General features: G+C 40.8%; 1 protein-coding gene across 1 annotated transcript in view; it reads right to left on the minus strand.

Annotated features, from left to right (window-relative positions):
* Window positions 1-19314, minus strand: part of LOC125452488 (CUB and sushi domain-containing protein 1-like) — a 2230063-nt gene that overhangs the window by 375034 nt on the left and 1835715 nt on the right. The window contains exons 29-31 of the mRNA XM_048530978.2: window positions 4794-4932; window positions 4436-4623; window positions 2407-2601 (exon numbers count right to left, since the gene is read on the minus strand). Of these exons, the coding sequence (XP_048386935.1) occupies window positions 2407-2601; window positions 4436-4623; window positions 4794-4932 (522 nt within the window). The remainder of the gene's footprint in view (window positions 1-2406; window positions 2602-4435; window positions 4624-4793; window positions 4933-19314) is intronic.

Consider the following 19314-nt stretch of genomic DNA (forward strand, 5'->3'; position numbering starts at 1 on the left):
AAGTGATGTTTACATCATAAAGCAATGATTATTTCAGCTAAGATAATAAAATGTGAGGCTGGATGAACACAGCAGGCCAAGCAGCATCTCAGGAGCACAAAAGCTGACGTTTCGGGCCTAGACCCTTCATCAGAGAGGGGGATGGGGAGAGGGAGCTGGAATAAATAGGGAGAGAGGGGGAGGCGGACCGAAGATGGAGAGTAAAGAAGATAGGTGGAGAGAGTATAGGTGGGGAGGTAGGGAGGGGATAGGTCAGTCCAGGGAAGACGGACAGGTCAAGGAGGTGGGATGAGGTTAGTAGGTAGCTGGGGGTGCGGCTTGGGGTGGGAGGAAGGGATGGGTGAGAGGAAGAACCGGTTAGGGAGGCAGAGACAGGTTGGACTGGTTTTGGGATGCAGTAGGTGGGGGGGAAGAGCTGGGCTGGTTGTGTGGTAAAGTGGGGGGAGGGGACGAACTAGGCTGGTTTAGGGATGCAGTAGGGGAAGGGGAGATTTTGAAACTGGTGAAGTCCACATCGATACCATATGGCTGCAGGGTTCCCAGGCGGAATATGAGTTGCTGTTCCTGCAACCTTCGGGTGGCATCATTGTGGCAGTGCAGGAGGCCCATGATGGACATGTCATCTAGAGAATGGGAGGGTGAGTGGAAATGGTTTGCGACTGGGAGGTGCAGTTGTTTGTTGCGAACTGAGCGGAGGTGTTCTGCAAAGCGGTCTCCAAGCCTCCAAGCGGGGTTTTTCAGAAGAATGGTGGGGGGGCGTGTAAGAAGGATGTTAGGCCAGAGAGTCATTGAGTCATACACCATAGAAACAGATGCTTCAGTTCAACAAATCCATGCCGAACATAATCCCAAAGTAAACTAATCCCACCTGCCTGCTCCTGGTCCATAATCCTCTAAACATTTCCTATTCATATATTTATCCAACATCTTTTAAATGTTGTAATTGTACCTGCATCCAACACTTCCTCTGGAAGCTCATTCCACAAGCAAACCATCCTGTGTAAAAAATATCCCTTTCATGTCTTTTTTAAATCTCTGGGGTCATTTTGAGTAAGGAAGAGGGGTGGGGAGAGATTGGGAGCTGAATAGGTCAGGGCTACGCAGGCTAGACCAGTGAATTGGGAGTGTCTGGGGAACATTGTTAGGAGGCAAAAGTCAGATATGTTGATGGGAAATGTCAAGGATGTAGGCTATGGAGGTGAGTAATGAGAGGAAAGCAAGGTTAGAGGTGGACTAGGTTAAGCAAATGTGATTTGGGGTTCCGTTAAATAGTTAACCAGGAATTGGACGAGAATTTTTATTCTGTCTCACATGTCCTGCTTAACCATTCATGTAAATATGGTGGAGCCATTCAACATCTCCCAATCCAACTCAGACTTTCTCAGAGGGTCTCGGGAAGCAGCAAATCGCCCATTGGAAATTCAAAGTTCCTGTACACTTAGTTCTTACATTGGGATGTCCAAGAGATCCTACAGCCTATGTTAGGAGGCACATCTGGTGTCTGATCACCTGGAAACAGGAAGGTGTGGACCAGATAGTCCACAGCTTTGAGTTATGAACATTGGAACATTGGAAAGAGGAGGGCCATCAGTCCCTAAAGCATGCAGCATTATTCAATTTAATCATGGTTAATCTGCATGTCACCTCCATTTCCCCACCAATGCTCTAAATCCCTGAAACCCTAATCAAAAATAAACAGAAGTGTTTCAGTAAACATCCAGTTGTTGCAGCAACCATACCCTTTTAGGGACAAGTTCCATATTTGTACTAGCCTTTCTGTGAAACAATACTTCATGATTTTGTCCAGAATGACCTAGCTATAAACATTATCTCCTGTTGTTCTAGTGGGATTCCTTGGACTTTTGAAAGCATGAGAAAATTAAAAGACGCAAGGCATTCATTGTCACAAATGAAATAACGGGATCATAATGTGGTAATACAACCACTGTAGCGTAAAAGAAATGCAAATTGTTTATTTTCCTCATTTACTCTTGTTTTAATCTTAAACTGTGGCACTTCAAGCATAGTGCCTCCTGCCTCTTCACCTTTTCTCAGTCATCCGTGATCATCAAGAGCAGGGGAATGCCTGCCTAATGGGTTAGCCAATAAAATATCTTCACTTCATAATGTGTAGGAAGATGTGTGATCCTAAAGTTCTTTACGTTCAATCATCAACAGAATGCCAAATGGCAAAGGCAGCAAGATAACTCTGAATAAATTCCAAACCATTTCCGTAGAAAATATAGCTCAACATTTTTAGCTTTACATCGGTATAGGGTCTGTGTAATATTGCCAATAGTCATGAGGAAAGGCGAAGATTTTCTGGAGACTAATTAATTTCTGTTGTCTTTACACATTGCAATACATACGGCATCCTTGCCCATTTAATTAAATTTACACATTTACCATGGCAAGAAGGTAGAGCCCTATTCCAGGCCGGCTTCCCATCTTCCCCAAAAATGCAAGTGATCGTAGCAACATTTGCTAACTGGTAGCCAGGATCACAATGATAGGTAACAGTGGAACTGAGCTTAAAATCGAAGCCAATGCGTGTCCCATTCATTATGTTTCCAGGATCAAAACAAGCCTCTCGAGGTTTCTCTGTAAGAAAAGGGAACAAAGTTGAACATCACAAAAGGATAAAGAAGTCAATGAAATGGGGCTAGGTAGATAACAGAAAAGCAGAAAAAGCTGATAACTGGATTTTAGAAGTTAGATTCTGCTTCTGTGCACAAGAGTTCATAAAGATTACTTGTCAACGTGTCACACACGATAGCATAAGAAGTTCAATTCTGTGCCAGTCAACCTTACCCAGGACGGTAGTCAAGAAGGTGAAGTTAACCAGGATTCCTATTCTCACTGTAGTCCAGTGCTCAAATCAGAACAGGATCAGGCTTGGTTACATAATTTTCATAATTGTATACATCAAACACATATACTGCACTAGCTCATTCATGAAGAATGGTTGTTTGAGTGAAACCACAGATGCCTGTTAGTGTTTGTGTAAGTTCACACCAGCAACAGTAAGGTAAGAAGGAAAACCAGCTTAAAAGCATAAGCTAAGTGTTGGCCCCATTTCTGAAGAAGGGTCCTGACCCAAAACGTCAACTTTCCTGCTCCCCCGACGCTGCCTGGCCTGCTGTGTTCCTCCAGCTCCACAATGTGTTATCTCTGATTCCAGCATCGGCAGTTCTTATTATCTCTGAGCTAAGAGTTGGCACTTTGCAACAGAGCTTGCCACAATTTAGAACTAATAGTAGCTCTGAAACCCGACTGCAATTTAACATAGCTTCAGCCAATGGCAGGAATGTCAGACATTTGCAACTAAAGAAGATGGTGGTGCAAACTAACTGGATATTTTTTCATGGCTTTGAGATTTTTCACTTTTCTCTTTGTACTTCCTCCAGACAATATCACAGCCATGAGTAGACATAACAGATGAGGCTAGACGCAAGCCAGAACCTCCCCTACTTGCACTGGCAATATAAATAGTTACTAGCGCAGTATGAGAGCCCCCACTGATCCTCTGCCTCACTGTGCAGGGGTTTTTAGCCTTTGCACGGGGAATATCCACAGGTGATGAATACATCAGATGTGAAGTTGGCCCAAACACCTATCATAATAACTGGTGAGAGATTCACACTGCATTGCTATTTTCAAACAAAAACAAATTTAAATATACCTCTTGGATAAAAATAATCATCATTTTGTTTTACACACAGCAAGTCTAACAACCACAAATAATGCTCTTTCTAACGAACGTGAAGATATTTTGTTCAACCTTCCCCTCCACTTGGTTGTGACAAAGTTTACATTGAAATGTTTTGTGACAAAATGAAATGTTCAGGAGGACATATGAAGAAACTCTTTAGAAACTGACAACAGGACAGTCAGCATCTGAAACATAAGTCAATGTTTTCGATAAAGCTGTCAATTGGGATTAATTGTGAAACATTAAACTTAAGTTATCCTTTCAGATACCAACTGATCTAGAGCCCATTCAGAAGATGTTCTAATTTCATTTCTGATTCTTCACAAATACAAAAAAAAATCACTTGCTGTAAAATTTAATTCGACTAACAACATATAGAACATGTAATATGTCAGAAAATAAGGTATGGTTGCTTTTGATTAAACCTGATGAACGTTTTAAAAATGCTAAGTACAGATAAATATGGTGAAATTTTTTAAGATCCAAATATTGGTACTCTTGTTCCTTCTAATATATGAGGAAAATATAATCTCTAGAAGTCAATGAATACTTGCATGAACATAGAAACAGAGATGAGCTAAAAATTTAAACACCACAATTTCTGCAAGAACCCTTGGGTTTTTAAAGTGTCACTTTGTCAAACTGAATGTGCGAACTAAAGTTTCAGAAACTCAAGGCAGTTAAGTATTTAAACACTCAGTCAGATAGTGGGGAAATGAGTACCTTTGTAATCAATGGCAAATCCTGCCATGCTGACAGATGCATCACTTCGAAAGGCCAGAAAAAGGCTATTACCACTACTCTCTATTCTCTCAGGTGACTGTGTTCCTTGAAAGCTGCCAATTAGAGGGCTGTTGGAATCTTCACCTTCATAGATATGAAGGAAGTCATAGCTTGGCTCCATGTGGAAACTAAAACAACAATAATAAGATCAAATGGAGATAAGGCAGAAATATTTAATTTTGCTGTCACACATCATAAAAGGAAGGACGTTAACATTAAAAGGTATTGTCTCTTTACAGCAGCATAGCGAACGCAATTGTGCAGCATGGTTTTTAAATGAGAAAGATTTTGCAATTACCTTTTAAAAATCAGCGCTATGACATAATCTGGATTGACTTTAATTCTCCAGTCACATTCTTTCCCATGAGGATAAGGTTGAGGGTAGTTAGGCGATAAAATGACACCCGCAGGGCCTGTCAGATTACCACCACAGGCAGCTGTCACAACAAGAAATAAAACAGAAAATCAAACAGTCTTGTGCTTACTCAAATTAAAGTAACACTGATAGAGATAGTCAAGTGTCATTTGTTCATTTGGAAATAACTTACAGTATGCTACATGGCATTGGCCAAAAGGCTGGTAGAAGGGCATCCTTGATGGCAAAGCACTTAGGATCACCTCAGGGCTTTAAGGCAACCAGTCTTCTGCTATTTCCCATTTTTCTAATATGCCAAGGATAGTTCCTGGCATGCACTATTGAACTGCTGGCACTTTAAAGTTACTCCTTTCTGAGGGGATGACTGCAGGCAAGTGAGATACATTTAGCCATTAGGCTTCATTTGTGCTGGCAAAGGCTGTACCTACCAATAGTGAAGCAGCCTTTTCTGAAACAGACAGAATCACAGCATCTGCCAAGGTACATAACACATTTTCCCTAGCTGCGGAGCACTGCTGATTGCGCAGGATCTCAGAATGCACAGTGCCTGCCCAACTGATCAGTTTCTGAACACAGTATGACCTGCCCTCATGTCTCATTTTGTTTTCTGGGATGCTACATTGGATCTTGTGTAGCGCACTTCGTTGCAATGGTCTTGTTGGAGGTAACTGACCCATTAATTGGTGATCTATTATGGCCTATTATGGGATATAAGACCACAATTTTTAAATTAAATACTTGTCCATCACCAAACCCCCTAATCTGTACGTGATGAACAGCTGCGCTTGTTAATGTCAAGTTTAACACGTTTTGTTAGTTTACACTGTAACTGAATAAATATGTAACCTGTTTACTCAACAGAAATGACAAATAAACCTAAAGATTTTCTTGAGCAACTTTCATTCATTTTTAGGGAGAAACAAAGTAAAACACTTTGCAATTATGAGAAAAATGTATAGATCAGTAGAAATTTATCATTAAATCAAACTTATTGCAAAATAAAACCCTGAAACTTACTAACAACCAGAGCAAGATTTGTGCCATGATGATAGCTAAAGATCTTAATGAAATTATTTTTCCATGGTTTTGTTATTGAGATGATTTTTTTCTATTGGAAAGCCAACAGCAAATTGCCAACTTGAAATTTAAAAAAATCTTGAAAGGAGTTAAACAACCCGTCTGGCAGACAGCTCTCCAAATATTAATTAGAATTCTTTTTATATTTGTTTGTGGCAACGTGAATTGCCCAGCAGGGGATCAAGAGTATTAATTCCTGCCCTGTGACGATTTGGCACCCTTATTGGGCACAAATGCAAGCCCTTCCCAAGCACATTCAAATCCATTTGATGATTATTTTTAAAAATACAGACATAAAAAAATTGAAATCCCAGTCAGGGCAAAATGATAAAAAGGTAGATTTGCTAATCAACATTGGCTGGAGGATCACGTGCAAGTTAAGCAATTTCCACATCGGAGTTGTAAGTCGGTTTGCCGAGTTGACTGGTTTACATGCTAATACATTGTCTCTCTTGTGGTTGTCAGTGCTACACAGCTCTGAAGATGTTACTTAGAAGGCAGGCAAAATCGTTGCACAGAAACCAGTCAGCTCAGGAAGCCACCCATCACCTCCAACCACAATCCGAGCTACGGATCTGCATTCAAACATTAAATTTCCACATTATAGTATAATGCAAAGGAAGTTTGATCCCACTGTTGAGGAGGAGCACAAATGGGAGGGATAACATAACAAAAAGTATGCATTTTGTCAAAGAAAATTGAAGGCAAGTATAAGTTTGAACAAATTAAAATGTGTGCAATATTTGTTAAACAATGGAGTAAATTGGATGCGGGTAAAATAATACTTCAGTGGATCTGCCAAACAAGTGGTAGTGACACAAATTACTATTTTACAACCAATTTAAATTTCAATTGAATACAGTGGATAATCAATCTGCTACCCACTACTTTGCACGGCAGTTGTAGTCTCATTTAAGCTGCTCAGTGTGAGACGCGTGTGCACGTAGAAGACTCAGACTACATTTGGGGCAAAATCCAACCTCAAACAAATGGAAATGTCAAGAACTTTAATCCAGAAATGGCGCTCTGACAGCTTTTTATACTCCACATTCATTTTCGATTTCAGGGATCCTCTGCTCGTCCCATTATTGTGCAGTGTAACTAGTGCAAGAGATTTATTACTACTCAGATCTGCTCGTAAACTGGCATGTTTTCTGCCTCTGGGATTTTTATACAAATTTGAAGTATACAGGCTGCAAATCATGCTGTGCAGGATACATGTCACAATTTTTTAGGACTAGTTATCGGATAACATGCCATGTCAATCACCTGCCCAAAAGTTAATCTTATCAGAATTCCCCAGTGAGCTGCCTGACAAAGAACATGATACACCAGTCAATGACTGGTATGTGGTTAGCTCACAAGCGTGATATAGTTTTATATATTTACAAAAAGCAGTGATGAAAATGTACGGGGAACATGGCAGAACTGGCTCTGAGGCATCCCACAGTAATCAGAGAGGATGTGAGTTATACAGGAAATCACAGAGGTTTGGAGAGAGTTAGAATTCAAAATTACTGGTTATTGGGTTCGGAGTAGTCATGAGGCGAGATTGAAGTAAAAGGTGGAAGGGTTATGGGTGGCAGCCAAACACTTTTGCTCCTCCAAAACCTCAAATAGTATTGTAAAGCATTTCCTTCCTTGATCCAACTCACCCTTTATTTCACTGAGATAGTAAGAATCAGAGATAACAAAGTGTGGAATTGGAGGAACACAGCAGGCCAGGCAGCATCAGATGAGCAGAAAAATTTCTGTTTCTGAACAAGGGTCCTGACCTGAAACGTCAACTTTCCTGTCCCTCTGATGGTGCCTGGTCTGCTGTGTTCCTTCAACTGCACACTTTGTTATCTCCGTCTATTTGTCAAGATTTCTCAACCCCAGGATACCTGGATAGAATGGCATGACAATAAACGCTGTTAAAGTGGGGGCACACTGCCTTCTCGAATGAGTTTACAGGCAGGTCTTGATAAAAGCTTTGGCTCCTTCTACTGGTCTCCCACTGATGTCACATTAAGATAGACTTTGCAAAATTTCCAAGTCTACATATTTCACAACGGTAGTCATGGGTGTTTCTTCAACACACCTTGGTCAGTTATCATTTAACAAGTATCTCGCACATTGCAAGTACTTGAGTCCCTCAAATGCAAGGTTGGAGTTTGCTTCGGTGTTCATTAAGCATTTCCAAACAGTGTTGTTTTAGTGTGTTTCAACAGATTGAATTAAATCAACAACGACCAGAGGGATTATCCATGATTGAGGGAAGAAATGCGCCTTCGATTTTCTGAATTGGAACAATACAGTTTTGTGATGTTATCTTTCCAAAATTAGAACCCAAACATTATGGTGTTCTGGTGTTATAGGGGTTGTATCACTGCCTCTGGCCCAGAAAACCTCATGCTCAGGTCCTATGTGCTTCAGAGGTATGCCATAAAATCTCTGAACAGGTTGATCAGAAAATATCTAGAACCCAAATGTTCAGTGCCTTAATGTCAATGATATTCTTTGGAACCCAAATCACTGTGTGAGGGAATCAATATTTTTGGATTGGGTTTTTGCTGCATGTTTTTGGTACGAAGATATTGCAATTTAGCACCAAATTTGAGAGGCACCAATATGAATCTGCAGGGATGTTATCTCAGGATAAGAGACAAAGTGACAGGTTGGTGAGCAGTCATCATAGATCATAGAATCCCTACAATGTGCAAGCAGAGCCTTTCAGCCCAACTAGTCCACGCTGACCTTCAGAGCATCCCACCCAGTCCCAGACTCATCCGCCTATAACCTACCTAACCTACACATCCCTGGACACTATGGGCAATTTAAGCAAGGCCCATCCATTTAGCCTGCACATCTTTGGACTGTGGGAGAAAACTGGAACACCCGGAGGAAACCCACGCAGACACAGCAGGCTGTGCTAACTCCACACAAATAGTTGCCTGAGAGTGAAATTGAACCCAGGTTCCTGGCGCTGTGAGGCAGCAGTGCTAACCACTGAGCCACCGCTCTACCCTGGGGGCACTCTGGGACATCTTGCCTGACAATATCGTGCAGGCTGAAGGGAGGCTGGGAAGACCACCAAGCTGAATGTAGCTGCTGTTTAAAGAAAAGAGCTGAAACTCCTCGAAGAAGAGATAAACATGGAAGACCTTTTATGATTCACGGATGTCTGAGTGGTTTGTAGAGAATGTTTGTGGAATCTGCTTGTGTTGTGACCACCACAATTTGTTAATTCAAGGGCTATGCTTGCTGACTCCCAGGATCATGCACACTAGCAGTGAGATGTTTTAAAGTTATTTAAATAAAAAGAGTAATACAAAACTGACAAACATCTGAAAAGGGGGGTAAGGTTAAGAAATTAAGCTGCATGTAGTCTGAAAAAATACAGAGCTGGCATTGAAATACAAGTATTGGTGTCAGCAGATATGTTGCAATTCATGTTAATTTAGTATAAGACAGATAGCATTGACTATTTGCTTTGTGAACTTGTATATAGTAAAACTTCTGCATGTTTGAAAGTGTGAAATCTTGATGCTTTATTTGCAAAGCAGGTAACTGGGATTTCTCATTTTGACCATTTCAAAACAAAAGTTACTGGCTCCTGAGCAGATTGTAAAACTTGGGGCCTGGCCTGGCATCATGAAAATGTTCATCAGCTTCTGTGTAGCTTCAAAATGTTCCTATTGTACCCTGTAGCTATAATTTTCTGTGTTGCTGCAGTAATATATCTGAATTTGACTTCAGTTTCTCACACTGTTCCATTCATTACTTCTTTTTGAAAAGTACTCTATCAAATTCATCTTCACTGCTGAAATGGCCCAGCTGTTTTACTTGTTTGGCAAGGCAGTATTCATTACCCAGACTTTGATGTATTTTAGAAGGTGATGATGAGGCTGTCTTACCAAAACAATTGTACTTAAAAACGAAGCGGCATGCTATGCCATTTCAGGGATAGGAAAAGACAAGTTAAAGCAAGCACGTTTTCAGACAGAAATCAACTGGAATGATGTCGCAAATTTAAAGTTGCTGGAAAAAAACTCAACCAGTCTGGCAGCATCTGTGGAGAAAAAAAAACCAGACTTAGCGGTTCGAGTTCTGAGGAAAGGTCACCGGACCCGAAATGTTACTTCTGATTTTTTTTTCCCTACATATGCTGCCAGACCTGCTCAGCTTTTCCAGCAACTTCTGTTTTTGTTCCTAATTTGCAGCATCCGCAGTTCTTTCGGTATTCCTTAGGAATGACACGGAGGCTTTGGAGAGGGTACAAAAGACGTTTACCAGGATGTTGCCCTGGTTGGAGTCTTTTAGCTATAAGGAAAAGTTGGACAAACCTGGATTTTGTTTTTGCTACAGCACTGGAAGCTGAGGAGTGACTGGATAGAAGTTGACAAAATTATGACAGGCATGGATAGAATGAATAGTCAGTCTTTTTCCCAAGGTGGAAATGTCAAATACTAGGGAGCAGTAAATTAAGGTAAGAGGGAAGAGGTTTAAGGGAGATAATGCGAGGAAAGCTTTTTTTCACAGAAGGGTGGTAGGTGCCTCACATGCACTACTGGAGGTAGATACAACATCAGCATTAAGGAGGCACATGACAGATGAACAGGCAGTGAATGGGGGAATATGGACCATGTGCAAACAGGTGGGATTAATTTAGAATAGCATCATGACTGGCACAAATATGGTGGGTCAAAAGGCCTGTTCCTGCACTATCTTCAATGAATTAGTTGTTTTTGTGGAGGATTGAACTCGTCGTATTTTCAAGATGCTTGACATCTTGCAACAACCAAGTAAGAACTGGTGAAATGAACTCCTTGCTCTCACCCTTCCTTTATTGGCTGGAGCAAAGATTTTGAAATATCTTTGAGCATGCAGCAGTAATACCAGAAGGAAAAGAAATATAATGTAAATGCAATATTGTAAAGAAACACAGTAGACATACTTGCGTTATATTACGAACTGTACAGAAGTTCAATCAAACCAGTAGGTGCCATTCACAACTTTTTACCGACTTTTTGTCTCTCAGACATAGTTCAATTAAAATGCAGTTTAGCAATTCAAAAATTAAGGGGCCAGTTAAAAGATTTCATTGAGTGAAAAAGGGAGGAGTTATATTACCTACTAACCACAAGAAAAATAACAATAAAGTGAAAAACCTCCAATAGCCACAACAATCTTCCATTCTGATAGATACGGATCCAACCAGGCAAGAGCAGAAGACTGTAAGATATAGAAGCAGAATTTGACCATTCAGCCCATTGAGTTTGATCTGCGATTTGATCATGGTGGTTATGTTTCTCAACCCCATTCTCTTTTTCTCTCTGTAATCTTTGCTCTCCTTACAGAACAAGATATAGGACAGATGTCAGAGGTAGTTTCTTTACTCAGAGAGTAGTAAGGGAATGGAACGCTTTTGCCTGCAACGGTAGTAAATTCGCCAACTTTAGGTACATTTAAGTCGTCATTGGATAAGCATATGGACGTACATGGAATAGTGTAGGTTAGATGGGCTTGAGATCGGTACGACAGGTCAGCACAACATCGAGGGCCGAAGGGCCTGTACGGTGCTGTAATGTTCTATGTATCAACAATCCATCTACCTCTGTCTTAAATACACTAAGTGACATGGCCTACACAGCCTTCTGTGGCACTCAGTTCCACAGATTCACCACCACCATTCTGGTTGAAGAAATTCCTCCTCATCTCAGTTCCAGAGAATTGCCCCTTCGCTCTGAGGCTGTGCCGTCAGGCCCTTGCATTCCCACTAATTCACACAGAACCCAGTTTGCTGGTGCATTTTGATGCCACACTCAGTCAAATAATGCCAAATTTCCAGTACAGGAACCTTCGTTTCCCCTCTTAAACGCAGCTCTTAGTCCATGTTTGGACCAAGGCTATAGCAGGGTCTGAATCCAAGTGGATTTCATGAACCCAAACTGAATGTCACTTTTGAGGACGTACTACTGGTGACAACACTTTCCTCATTTTGTTTAATGTCAAGAGTAGTGATTGGATGGTAAGAGGCTGCATTGGGTTTGCTTTGCTTCTGGACACAATTGGTACTTTGCACATTGTTGGCTTGATGCCAGTATTATAATTTTGCTAGTACAGCTTGCTGAGGATTGAAGCTAATCTGACATCTGTGACGTTAGGGGCCTCCAGAGGAGACAGAGATGGATCATCCTCACAGGACGTCTGATTGCAGATCTTGCAAATGTTTCAAGTGTTGGCCTTTGCACTGATGTCCTAGTCTACAGCATCAGTGAGGATGTGATCTTGGTGAAGCTTTCTCATGCTGCAAGTTAGTTAACTGTCCACCATCACTCACATTAGGATATGGCAGGACAGCAGAGCTAAGATCTGAACATTCGGTAGTGGGGTCACCTAGCTGGATCTATCATTTGCTGCTGCATATAGAAGTAGTCCCATGTTACAGCTTTACTAGGTTTGCACATCATGCCTTGGCTTGTTGGGTGCAGCTCCATGCATGCCATCCCATACACTTCATTGAACAATGGTTAATCCTCTGGCTGAGTGGTAATGATAAAGTGGGGGATATGCCAGACCACGAGGTTAAGAGATTGTGATTAAATACAATTCTGCTGCTGCTACACCTCACTAATCCCTTGTTTTGAGTTGTTAGATCTGTTTGAAATCTATCCCATTTAGCACAAAGGTAGTACCAGACAATCTAATAGAAAGTATCTTCAATTTGAAGGCAAAGCTTTGTCTCCACAAAATACACAGCGTTCACTCCTGTTGATGATCAGATTCATATGCCATAGGTTGATTTGTAAGCGTTTGCTCTTGTTGGTACACTCATTACAATCTTAGTCTCACAGTTATTTGATTTAGAACTTGGCCAGCTCAGTTAGCAGTGGTGCCACTGAGCCACTCTTGGTTAAGTTGCCCATCAAGTACAAATTTTGTGCCCTTCCCACCCTCCGTGCGTCCTTCCGTAGTGTTGTTCAACATGGAGGAGAACTGATTCACCAGCTCAGGTGGTGGGGTGATAGAAAAAGTAGGTTGAAATCAATGGGAGATTTCCTTGTCCATGTTAGATTTGGTGCCATGAGACTTCATGAGATCAGGAATCAATATTGTGGATTCTTAGGGTGACTCCCTGCTGAACAGAGACCACCATCCCAACACATCTCTTGGGCCTTTTCTGTCAGTGGGACAAGTCATATGCATGGATAACAATGGATATGTCTGTGAGATTGTAAAGTACGTTTGTGAGAGTTTGGCAACAGCAGATTATTTTGCAATTCATCTGTGGGACGGTTTTCCGGATTTTGACATAAGCACCCTATGTTGATGAGATGGGCTGTGCAGAGTTGACGGGGCTGTGTATGTTGTTGTCCTTTCCAATGCCATGGTCGATGCTCGGTGATCCATCTTGGTTTGTTGCTTTATAAGGCTTTCAAGGAGTCTGCTGCAGTTGAGTGGTTGCTAGGCCATTTCAGAAAACATTCAACAGTCAACCACTTTGCTGTGGATCTGGAATCACATGTAGGCCAGAACAGCTGAGGGTTTCCTTTCCAAAAATGCCACAACCATGAATCATAACCCGAGATTACTTGAGAACATATTGAATTTTTTTTACTTCCAGCAAAAATGACCAGATACGGACAAAGGTAACAACAAATACAAATCTGCAACCTGGAATGTTACACCGAAAGGCACAAGAGAAGCGACAAAGGAGAAATTCAATGTGAACTGAAGTGTAACCATAGTATATCAAACTTTGAACAAGGTGGCAAAAGAACACAGCAATCTGGACAAGAGACATGTTTACATTCTCTTCTTTCAAGGATACCCAAAGACAGGTATTAAAAGTAAGTTTTTATCTTGGTGTGTGCAGTTTAGTGGACTGCGGAGCTCGTATTAATGAGAACAAGTTTAAGGGCTGGTGTGCAGTGACAGTCATCATTAAAGAACCTTCCACAAGTCACTCGTGCATCACAGGGAAAAGGGTTCTCTTACTCAGAGAGCTGGGAGCTAGTTAGCAATCCAGTTTAAAGGAAAGCAGAACAAAAGAATTTCAGCTAACCTTTAAAGAAAGAAGAACCAAAAGAACTGCGGATGCTGTAAATCAGGAACAAAAACAAAGTTGCTGGAAAAGCTCAGCAGGTCTGGCAGCATCTGTGGAGGAGAAAAGAGAGTTAACATTTCGGGTCTGGCTCTGAGGAAGGGTCATCGGACCCGAAACATTAACTCTTTTTTCTCCTCTACAGGTGCTGTCAGACCTGCTGAGCTTTTCCAGTAACTTCTGTTTTCATTCCTTGACGATGGGTTTGCTCGCGGGAGGAGTTAAACCGACTAATGGCTGCTGCGGCGGAGGAGAATTAGGGTTCCCAACTGCAAGAAATGCAGATTCAGGGAGGTGAGACCAAAGGCAAGTTCGGGCCAAGTCTGAGACCCGGCAGCATCAGCAGGAGCTGCATTGGTGAGGTGGGCTGGAAGCAGACTCACTGAGGCAGCGGAGTTGAGTTTGTGCCGGTGTGGTACTCAGTGGCATCTGCACTGGCGAGGGGATCAATGGAGGTGACATGGCACTGCAGAGTGGCAACTTTTATTCCCATGGCAGCAGCAGAGTGAAGGCAACTCATGCCATACCACCATGGCCAATGGTGGAGCACTCAACAAGAAGGATTGTAAAGATAGATGCCTTTTCTTTATTTCTTTCTTCCTCACTTATTATTTTGCCTTTATGTTTTACATTTTGGCTTTTTTTTCTGTCTTTTAAGATGGTGCAGAAAGTGGGCGGCACTGCACAACATTTTCTACGTATTTTTGTAAAAAAATACACATGAAAATAAATAAATCAAATCAAGTCAAACCAAAATAATCAACAGAGGTACCAGTGGAGTATAGAAAATGTAAGGGAGAGCTTAAGGAAGTAATTAGTCAAGCAAACCGGGGCATGAGATAGTACCAGCAGCTAAAATGAGTGTGAATCCCCATGAATTCTATATTTATATATCAGGGCAGAGCACAACCAGGGAAAGAGTGGGGCCCATTTGGTATCAAAAGCAATCTGTGTTTGGAGCTAGAGGACACTGGTAGGCTGTTAAATTGATACTTCACATTGGTCTTTCTGGGAGAAGGAGGATGTAGATTCAGAATTCAGGAAGACAGAGTGTGAAGTTCTTGAGCAGGTTCACAGGGGAAGGTTAGAGGTTTCGAAGGGCTCAAGTTGGGCAAGTTCACATGAATTGTATCTCAGGCTGCAGTGGAAGGTGAGGGAGGAAATTACAAGGATTCTGACCCAAATTTTGAATTCCTCTCGGCCTCTCTGGAAAGTACCAGCGGACGGCAGAACAGATAATATGGTTTCATTTTTCAATGAGGGTGGTAGAGATAAACCAGGTAATTACAGCCAGACGTGTCTCCCATCAGTGGGAGAGACACTACTGGAGAGAATTCTGAACGATAGAATTAATCTCCACTTGAAGAAGCAAGGTGTGATCGGGGTATTCAGCATGACTTTGTCAGAGGAAGGTCATGCCACAATATTTAACTGAATATTTCAAGGAGGTGATCAGAAATATAGATGAAGGTTGTGCACTTGATGTGGTTATAGGGATTTCAGCAAAGCCTTTGACACAGTCCCAAATGGTAGATTGATAAAAAAGATAAAAGCCCAATGGATCAAGACTAACCTGACATGTGGAATTCAAAATTGACTGAGTGGTAGGAGATAGAGGGTGGTGGTAGAAGGTTGTGGCATGCTACTTGACAAAGGTGTCCAGTAGCACACCACAGGGATCAGTGTCGTGTCAGATCTGTGTTTAATTAACACTGAATTATGATGGCTTCCTTGTTTTTTTTTCATGATACACGCTAGGGCATTGTCCATTTCCAAAATCTTATCTGTGTCATATGTTTGTTTTTCGCTAACAGAACCATTTTGTGTAATTGTTGCTCTATTTGACATATTTTTTATTGAAATGATCAGATTTCCTAAAGCACGGTGGCATTGATTACTGATGCAATAAATATTATTTCCTGCAAACTAAAGGTTAAAATTAAAACAAGAAAATGTGCATCATAGAATTTCACACTACAACAAATTTCATAATTGGTGTCATGTAGACAATCCCTATAACCAACGTGCCTTACATCAAACTGTTAAAGGATGGTGTTTCACCTCAGAATTGAACTGTGCCTCATGTGATAACTCCCTCACCTCAAAATCAGAATCTTATGGATTCAAGTTCCAGCCCCAGGACTTGAGCACAAAACTCAAGAACAATGCTGTCAGACATGCTCTTCTTTGGATCAGGTATTAAACTAAGACTGGCCTCATAGGTGGTTGCAAAAAATCCCATGGCGAGATTTTGTTAAAATGCAGAGGAGCCATCTCCAGTGTCCTGGTCAATGTTGGTTTAGCCTGTAGACTGATGCACCTGTTTGTTTTCCCAACTTTGTCCTTTTCAGTGTTAATCCCATTGTCAGCATGAAAGAGTACAAATATGAGGGTAACTTGTCTTTCACACATGCAAAATGACTTCATTCTGAGCTGTCATCATTGTGTGATCTGTGTTTTTTTGACGAGAATTCATCATCACTGTCAGACAGCTTACCTCCGTACAGCATGACAAAATTTGCTCAATCAACATCCTTTCTGATGATTATCACAATGCTGTTTTCGGTAGTTTGCCACAGGTTAGCGGCATTGCTATCGTGACTACATTTCATGAACACTAAGATAATGGCTTTGGATTATGAAAGGCACTACATAAAGGCAAGTTTGCCTCATCTTTTTCAGATTTTTCAGAATGAAGTCAAATTCCTCTACAAATACAAAAAGCTGTACTAGAAATATTTTCCACAGCTGAAAAATAATTTACCAAGCCACATTTGATGTGATTGACACAAATGTCCAAACCTATGTGCATCCACAGTTTGGCTGTCTTGAATTCTAATAAGAGGTTTTACTGAATCTTAGTAATCCACATCATACTGGAAGATGCACATCAGCAGACTACAGAAAGGGTGTTTGTGATGGGTTTATAGAACCTCTGAGAATTTATTACAGTTCAATGGATGCATCAGTGGAGAGTTTCTTTGTGTAGCTATGACACCTCAAGGTTGTTCTTTGCACCAACGTATCATTATGTGCATGTATTTTATTTAAAAGGACTGCTTATGGGATTAAACAAATTCCTACATTAAAAGAAAATGACAATGAACAGCAAAATTGATGCTTTTGCAATAACATCACTGTTCCTTGAAACATGTAACCAAAATTGGTGTCGCTGTGAAGACTTTTAAAATCAATCAAATGCTCAACACACACGCACTTTGTAATGTATTTTTTTTTAAAGTTTGCCATAGTTCATTGAAGAGATGAATTGGATTGCAACACTGCAGTCCTACATTATATAAAGACAGAATCAAAGGAAAGATATGAATATCTTACAAAATTGATCTACCACTGTGCGAATCTGCATAATAAAGTGGGATCATGCTGTTGTTAATTTTTGAGCGTCAAAGAATGTAGTAGGAAAGCTCAGAAAGCTACAGGTTGATTGACTATTACTGCCTCAAATCGTAACTTTCATCTCCTGGAAAATTCTCCCATAAAAGACTCAACTGCATCTCTATAAAAGTGGGGTTGCAGCCAGGATATAATTCCTGCTGTCAAAAATTTCATTTTAAAAATGTTACCTTCTCAAAATTAAATTCAGACTCGGAAAAGAACAAAAAGCAATCCCTCAAGGTCCAGTCAACTTGTGTGCTAACTAGTTTGTGTTTGTCCTCACAGTCATCCCTGTATAGATTCCTTCAGATTTTCACTTCTTACCTGACCAGTCTTTTGCTGTTAAAGGATTGTATGCATTTTTCTTGTATTCCACTTTGTCCCTTTCCAATTTTCTCTGTACAATATATTTGATTTGTTTGCTTGTTACTATGAAATGCCTCAGGATGTTTTAGTATGTTAAAAGTGTGAGATAAATGCAAGGTGTTGTTATTGTTACTGTATGATTTTCCACTCAGCTAGAATAGTTTTTGCCATGTCATACTGAGGTAAACCGTGCGACAGTGATGATGAATTCTACTCGAAAAAATCACAGATCACACAGTTTGAGACAGTGAAGAATGAAGACATTTTGCCAATTTTGCATGTGTGGAAGACCAGTTAACTCCTTATTTTTAGTCTTTCATCTTAGCAATGGGATTAACACTGAAAAGGGCAAAGTTGGCAAAAACACGGGTGCATCAATCAACAGGGTGGGCTGATGCAAAGAAATGATAAACAAAGCAAATATGGTATGGAGTCATATTTGTAAATAAATGACTGAATTGAAAGTCATACTGAAGTTGTGGAATACCATAGCCTGATCAGACCACATGGAGAGTATGGTGCATAGTATCAAAAATGGTATAGTCCAGTTGCGGAGAACAGTGAAATTACTTTTCTAGCAATAAATGTCAGGATGTTCAATTCATACCATGGCATATTGTAAAATTAAATCAACAAATCTAGTCACTTGTCAGTCTATCAGAAATTGAATAGGCTAGCTGTCAGATTGTCTTCGCAACTCAACCTGTCAGTCCAAGTGTCCCACAGGACCGTGGCCTGAATGCTTGCTTCATTTTACTTGTTTCTTAACGCCTGCTGAAGTGGCCAGCATGGCTATCATTTTTTAGATCAATGTTCATTAATGTATCACTGAAGTGATTTGGGGTTTTCTTTAACTTTCACTTTCAGCTAGCTTAGATCTGGAGTACAAACCCTAATAAATTTTGTCTGCTGCATTTCAGCTGATCAGTTGCACAAATATTTAGTCTTTGGTCTAACTTGATCAGATTGACATCACCTTTCCACAGGGGAAGAAATTATCTGAGAAAATTAGGTGCCTTTCAAAAGCCTGCTTTGTTTCAATAGTTCATAGCTATCCCATAAATATCCCAGGCATGTTCAGAGTCTGGATTTCTCCCTTTAGAATATATACTTCCCCATCATATGAGTATATGAGAATAAGGTCTCAACTGATGTAAAATTTCTGGTCTCCAGATATTTGGAAAGCAGACTTACAATGCATATTCTTCACTGATTTATGTTTGAACTTCTAATGGGCAATCCTCCTGCACTAGAATCCTGTCAACAATGCTTCTGACCATGAATTAGCTTCAAATGGTTCAGATTTACTTACCTGCATTGTTACCGTGGAAATCTTGGCAGGAAAAAGTCCTTACTGAACACTGATCTAACAACCCAACTGAACTCCTCAATCCACTCCTTAGGCTCTTGCTCCATGTGCTCTCCAACTGAGTCCTTGACTATGGCCTGAACATCCAATTCGTCTCCGTCCTTCCCCTTGAGTTGCCCCCACAACCAGACATGACCAGTCCCAAT

Source organism: Stegostoma tigrinum, chromosome 4 (assembly GCF_030684315.1).
Source record: "Stegostoma tigrinum isolate sSteTig4 chromosome 4, sSteTig4.hap1, whole genome shotgun sequence".
In the NCBI taxonomy this organism is placed as follows: Eukaryota; Metazoa; Chordata; class Chondrichthyes; order Orectolobiformes; family Stegostomatidae; genus Stegostoma; species Stegostoma tigrinum.